The sequence below is a fragment of the Monodelphis domestica genome, chromosome 1 (assembly GCF_027887165.1).
Source record: "Monodelphis domestica isolate mMonDom1 chromosome 1, mMonDom1.pri, whole genome shotgun sequence".
Lineage (NCBI taxonomy): Eukaryota > Metazoa > Chordata > Mammalia > Didelphimorphia > Didelphidae > Monodelphis > Monodelphis domestica.
In genome coordinates this window covers 679,110,778-679,117,830 of record NC_077227.1, presented here as the reverse complement: position 1 = coordinate 679,117,830, position 7,053 = coordinate 679,110,778, and the positions used below count along the sequence as shown (strand labels likewise).

Sequence of the window (7,053 nt, the reverse complement as noted above, 5' to 3'; positions counted from 1 at the left end):
TATTTTCAGGTGAAGAAACAGTCCAGAAGAAGAAATTTGCTTACAACAACATTTTGTAGGTGACAATAATGAGAAAGGAATTAAAATGGTATTAGAAGTCAGATCTCTGAGCTACCAAATCAGCACTCTTTCCATTTCCTCTTCATAGATCAGAGATTGGATTAAAGATTCTATCAAGGGGAGGAAAGAATTTATCAACAATGGACTGAATTTCTTGCAAGGTAAGACATCTGTCCAACATTGCAAGTCTTCTTTCAGAGATTGGATCACCATTTTGCAGGCATTTTGTAAGTCATTTTTCTTCTGTAGAGGTTGCATACCTCTGAGGTTTCAGAATAGAAATTCTGTGATTCTCTGATTTCATCCAGACCATAGACTGATAAAATGATCTGGGGGAGAGAAAGAGTACAAACTTGAGGTAGGGAGAGGAGGTACAGAGATGTGTCATATCCCTTGTTAATTGAACGTAAGCACTCCACTCTCACAGTGTGATTAGAGGAAAGCTTACAAAACACATTCACAGGAAATTCACTCTCCTGAAGGTTTAAAGTAAGTCTGTTATGGAAAGAAAACTGATTCACTCCTCCAAAATAGTGGCCACAGTAGGTTTCTTTCAGCACAGATGCAGTGCCTTCCCAGATTGTTTATGAACTTGACTGAAACATGGCAAATGGAAAAGTGAGAAGATGGAATTCGTAGAACCAGAGAATCTTAGAATTTGAAGAGATCTTAGTAGACTGTATATCTTTTTAACTTGCACTCTAGTTCCTACCAGACTAGGAATCATCTCTTCAGCATCCCAATATCTGAAAATACAGCCTGGACTGGATTCTAGCAAAAGGGTCTTACTGACTCTTAATGGAGCCGGTTCCATTGTGCCTCAGCTCCTGGTTGACAATTCTTAATTGAGAGTACTGGAACTAGAGTCAAGAAGACCTGGGTTAAAAGCCGACCTTGGATATTTACTACCTTTATAACTCTGAGCAAGTAACCCTTGAGCCTCAGTTTCTTCATCAGTCCTTCTCCATAAAGTGTCCTGCCCCTAAACATCCTGGTATCCCTCCAACTACAATTTTTTCTATGACATGATGAACTATAAATAAAAAACATACAAGTTGGGAGGAGAGTGAGGCTAGGAATCAGGATGTCTGAGTTCAAATCTCAAGTCAGTCATTAATTCATTGTGAGACTTTGATCAAATCATTTCTCTGAATCACAATTTGTAAAAATTAAAGGTTGACAGTGATTGCCATTAAAATGTTTCATCCTGGTAGTTTTATGTAGAACCCAAGGAATCCTTTCATATCACATTTTAGCCAAAACAAATTGGCCTTATATGCATCCCTTGCAGAACTAAGATGAAAATGATAGCATGAATTAGAAACTGGAAGGGTTAGCTAATTGAATGCTTTGAAAGTATGATCCACTAGTCAGATGTCAAACTTCATTCAGTATTAGAGTTGCACTTTATTACAGTTCCTGAAATTCTTGTGCTTTTACACCTAACCTGCCTTTAACATGCCTATTGTGACATGACAGCATATATGTACATACATTTATGTATATGTGTATACGTGTAACCGCATTGAAAGCACTTTTATAAGTTTGCTCCCCTCGAAAAGGAATGCCAATTAAGTTGTCGTAACTGTCATAAATTATTATAGTATCTCCATGTTCATTTCTTTTATCTACATATCATCCTAAATGAAGTAGTAGTTAATGCCTTTTAATTTTCCACTGATAATGCACTATAGAACAGGAGTAAGAGTTAAGTGTTTACCATGAGTCTTGCAGTACTAAAGATATTTTGAATAATGTAGTTATAATGGCAATTTCTGTATGAAAAGAGCCTTAACTGGGACATTGTTTTTAAGATCAAACTCCCCACCCCCACAAAATTGGCCATGTTGCAACAAAATTTGTGGCTAATTACCAAAAAAAGGGGGGTGGGATTTAATTTGATAATTTCTAATGTTCCTTCCATCTCTGAAATTCTAGGAATTGAATCTCAGGAGGACTGTATATTTATTAAATTTCTAGTTTGAGTTTTCTTTACCAAATAATAGCTATTTTTCTTTCCTTTCAGATGCAGCAAGTTCATAATGAAAAGGGGAACCAAACCATTGTCTCTGAATTCCTTCTCCTGGGCCTGCCTATCCAACCAGAGCTGAAAGCTCCTTGCTATGTCCTCTTCCTGGCTATGTACCTCACTACAGTCCTTGGAAACATGCTCATTATCCTCTTGATCCATGTGGACTCCCACCTGCACACACCCATGTATCTATTCCTCAGCAACCTCTCCTTCTCTGATATATGCTTCTCTTCTGTGACCATCCCCAAACTACTGGTAAACATGCAGAGTGAGAAACCAGCTATTCCCTATCCTGGCTGCCTGGCTCAGATGTATTTCTTTCTTTTTTTTGCAGACCTAGAGAGCTTTCTGCTGGTGGCCATGGCCTATGACCGCTATGTGGCCATTTGCTACCCATTGCACTACACTATCATTATGAGTCCTAAACTATGTAGCTTTCTTGTAGTGCTCTCCTGGGTCCTGACTACCTTCCATGCCCTACTGCACACCCTTCTTATGTCCCGATTATCTTTCTGTGCCAACAACATTATCCCCCACTTCTTCTGTGACATGTCTGCCCTGCTGAAACTGGCCTGCTCAGACACCAGGCCAAACGAGTTGGTAATCTTTGTCATGGGAGGGTTGATTCTTGTTGTGCCATTCCTGCTAATTATCACATCTTATGCTCACATCATCTCTTCTATCCTCAAGGTACCCTCCGTGAGGGGCATCCGGAAAGCCTTCTCTACCTGTGGTTCTCACCTCTCAGTGGTTTCTCTCTTTTATGGGACAGTCATTGGCCTCTACTTATGCCCTTCAACCAACAACTCCACAGTCAAGGAGACAGTCATGTCAATCATGTACACTGTGGTAACTCCAATGCTGAACCCCTTCATCTATAGCCTGAGGAATCAAGACATGAAAGGGGCCTTCAGGAAGCTCTTGGCAGGAAGAAAACTTCCCTTCCCCTGAGGACCATGATACTGAACCTTGTAGCACACTTCTTTCCTTGAATATAAGAACATATAGAATAATACCTAGATAATGATTAGGTATATTACCTGGTCTCCTTGCTTTCATTTTCTCCCACCCCTTTCCCACAATCCTGAGCAGCACTCTTAGATTACTCTTTCTAAAATATCTAATTTATTACATCCCTCTCATGCTTGAGAACCTTTCAATATTTTGAAGGCCAATTGACTTTTTCTGTTTTACCTCCCATGTTTCCCTACATATAGTTTGTATTCAAGATAATTTGGTCTCTTTATGGTCCCTACTTATATATCCATGCCCATGGATTACTCTTATTCCAATTTTCTCTATCCTTCAAAGTCCAGTAAAATCCCCCCTCATTCATTCAATTGACATTTACTGAACAAATATAATATGCTAGACTATCTTCCTGAAGTCTTCCCTGACCATCCCCAGAGAAATCAATTAACCTTCCTCTGAACTCCTAAATTATTTAGTGCTTTCTCTCATTTAGCTACTCTTAATGTGTAAGCTTGCAAAGTCTTTCCTACTGTACCTTGAGCATTTATTTATTTCATTATTGCTAAATTTTTCACATGAATTTGTCCAATATCCCTCATATAGATTTTAAGAATATTTAGAATAAGGACCATGTCAATCATCACTATCTATAGTTGATGATAATTTAGGATGTCCCAAAAGTCTTAGTACAGTTGTAAGCCATTACAACTATAATAGCATCTATGGGGCAATTTTTGGCTATTAAGTTATTACTACTGAAATATTACAAATTACAAAGCACTTTCACTTTTATTCATACCCAAAGGTTATGGAATGATCTGATTTACACCTTCATTCCAACTCCAACTGGAGAAACACAGAACCTGACTCCCTTTCCACCCCTGAGTCTGACCCATACCTCCCCCTTCCTTTAGATGACAAGAAATCTGATAGAGATTTTACATGTACAATAATGTAAAACACTTTTCTTTGTTAGTCATTTTGTGGAAGAGAACTAAACCAAAAAAATTAAGAAAGAAAATGAAATATAATGTTTCAATCTGCATTCAGACTCACATCAGCTTTCTCTGGAGATGGATAGTATTTTTCACAATAAGTCTTTGGGGATTTTCTTGGATCACTGTATTGCTAAAAATAGCTAAGTCATTCACAATTGTTCATCATATTATATTGTTGTTACTGTGTACAATGTTCTCCTGATTATGCTCACTTCACTCTGCATCAATTCATGTAGGTTTTTCCAGGTTTTTCTGAAATCATCCTTTACATCATTTCTTATAGCACAATAGTATTCCATTACAATTATATACCACAACTTGTTCAGCCATTCCCCAATGATGAACATCTTCTCATTTCCAGTTCTTGATACTGCAGAAAGAACAGCTACAAATACTTTTGTATAAATATGTCCTTTTCCTTTTTTTAATCTCTTTGGGATACAGACCTAGTAGCAGTATTGCTGGATCAAATGGTTTGCACACTTTTAAAGCCCTTTAAGCATAGTTCCAAATTGCTCTCCATAGTGCTTGGACCATTTCATAACTCCACCAACAATGCTTTAGTGTCCCAATTTTTCCACACCCCCCTCTAACATTTATTATTTTCCTTTTCTACTAAATTAGCAAATCTGGTAAGTGTGAGGTATTACGTCAAACTTATTTTTATTTGCATTTCTCTTTTCAAGAGTGATTTAGGCAGAAGTAATGTTCATGATACCAGACAAAGCTAAAGTAAAAATTGATCCAATTAAAAGAGATAAGGAAGGAAATTATATCTTGCTAAAAGGCACTATAAAAAACGAAGTAATATCAATATTAAACATTTATGCACCAAATGATATAGTATCCAGATTTGTAAAGGACAAACTAAGGCAGCTTAAGGAGAAAATAGATAGTAAAACCATACTAGTGGGGGACCTCAACCTTCCCCTATCATAACTAGATAAATTGAAGTAAAAAATAAATGAGAAAGAAGTAAGGGGAGAGAATGGAATGTTCAAAAAATTAGAGTTAATTGATATCAAGGAAAAACTGAACGGGGACAAAAAGGAATATACCTTCTTTTCAGCAATACATGGTATATATACAAAGATGGACCATGTACCAGGACATAAAAACATTGCAAACAAATGCAGAAAAGCAGAAATAATAAATTCAACTTTTTCAGATCATAATGCAATAAAATTATAATTAATAAGGGTTCATGGATAGGCAAATTCAAGATTAACTAGAAACTAAATAATTTTATTCTTCAAAACTTGCTGGTCAAAAAACAAATCATAGAAACAATTACTGATTTCATTGAAGAGAATGACAATGAGGACACAACATACCAAAATCTATGGGATACAGCCAAAGCAGTACTCAGGGGGAATTTTCTATCTCTGAGTGCCTCTATCAACAAAATAGAGAGGGAGGAGATCAATCAATTGGGCTTGCAAGAGTGATTTAGAACATTTTCAAATGTGACTAGAGATAGCCTTGATTTCTTCCAGACATGCAAATGTTAATGACCTTATAAATCTTGTAGCTCAGCAGCATAGATCAGAAAATAATACATACAGTACAAGAGAAATATATTGAAAAGACCTACAAGCAAAGATACTCAGATATGCTTGACAACTGCAGCATTGCTAATCTGTTGCAACAAGATTCTTCTTTGTATTGCTTTCTCTCTTCCTATTCCAATATTAGCAGGTTATTGGGGCTAGTCTCAAACTTGCAGCAGTGTTGCTTCCCTCCACTTTTCTGTGTGTCTTAGCAACAAATAAAGCATATAAATACTGGTGCAGTTTGGAGAGTCATTCTTCCTAGTTGTTACATTCCTGACTTTATAGGTCAGTTGCACTGCCTTCCTTTTTGTGGTAACAGCGTATTCCATCTTTTCCTTTATATTTTTTCAAAGATAAGGGTTACAAGGACTACAAGATCTATGTTAATTAGCATTGTGACATGGCAAACCCCCCCAAAAAATTACTGTTACTATAGGCCAGACATAGGACCAATCAGAATTTCCTCCAGCTTCTCTCTCTTTCTCTGCTGAGTCTGGCTCATTGACCCCACCTTCATCCACTTTGGCAGATTAAGGTGCTTGCCAGAGGCACAGTCTCAGGACTATACTTCTATCTATAGGGTCTTAAGGATAATCCTTATAGGTGAGTATTCTCATCAACATTATAGCTCATTAGTCATAAGCATGCACACACAGAATGTGTTATGATTAATAAATTAGACACTAAAAACTTATCTTCACAGGAGAAGGAAATGGCAAATCACACTAGTAACTTGGCCAATTTTTTTTTTAAAATCCACAAACAGTATGGTAAATAAGGGGCAGGAAGCATCTGACACAACTAAACAACTGAACAAAAACTTATCTTGACCAAAACATATACTAAAAATGAAAAGCAAGCATCTAATAGTTATGTGATATTCCACCCACAAATCTTAATTATCCTCTCCCATTGATCCAAAACAGCAATGTCTATGGAGAGAATGAGCTTAAATCTCAAGCTCCAGAGTGGTAAAGCCCATATGGAGAGAATCCATGTGGTTCAGTCTGCTATGAAACTATGTTTTATTATCTTCCTTCTTTCTCAAATATTGTCTGTAAAAGTTTTCTGAAATGCCTGTCTTCAATGCTGAACATATGGTTTTACTGATAACCTGCATTAATTGCCACTGTTTAATTAATATACCATTGGCACATGGTCTCTAATGGTTTATCCCATCCACTAAATGGCTTCTCTGATTCTCTATTTTTTTAAAGTTTTATTAATAATTCCTTTTTTAGCACCATCATCATTTTACAACCCATCCCTGAAAGAAGTACAAGTAAGTAAAACAAATGGATACATTAGCCACTCAGTGCCTGTAGACCACCACTCCTTTTTAAATTGTTTCCCTTTTATTAATTTTTTACTCCCATTACTCCCTATCCATTGAGCAAATGAAAAATGAAAACTAAATAAAGCTCTTAATATTTAGATC

General features: G+C 36.6%; 1 protein-coding gene across 1 annotated transcript; it reads left to right on the top strand.

Annotated features, from left to right (window-relative positions):
• Positions 1-2,086: 2,086 nt before the first annotated feature.
• On the top strand, positions 2,087-3,043 carry LOC103106290 (olfactory receptor-like protein DTMT). Its single transcript, XM_007477406.2, has one exon. It carries the CDS (start codon positions 2,087-2,089, stop codon positions 3,041-3,043), a length of 957 nt encoding a protein of 318 aa, XP_007477468.2.
• Positions 3,044-7,053: the final 4,010 nt, after the last annotated feature.

Excerpts from the sequence above, each read along its gene's own strand:
- LOC103106290 (XM_007477406.2), top strand. The coding sequence starts at position 2,087 with ATGCAGCAAGTTCATAATGAAAAGGGGAACCAAACCATTGTCTCTGAA.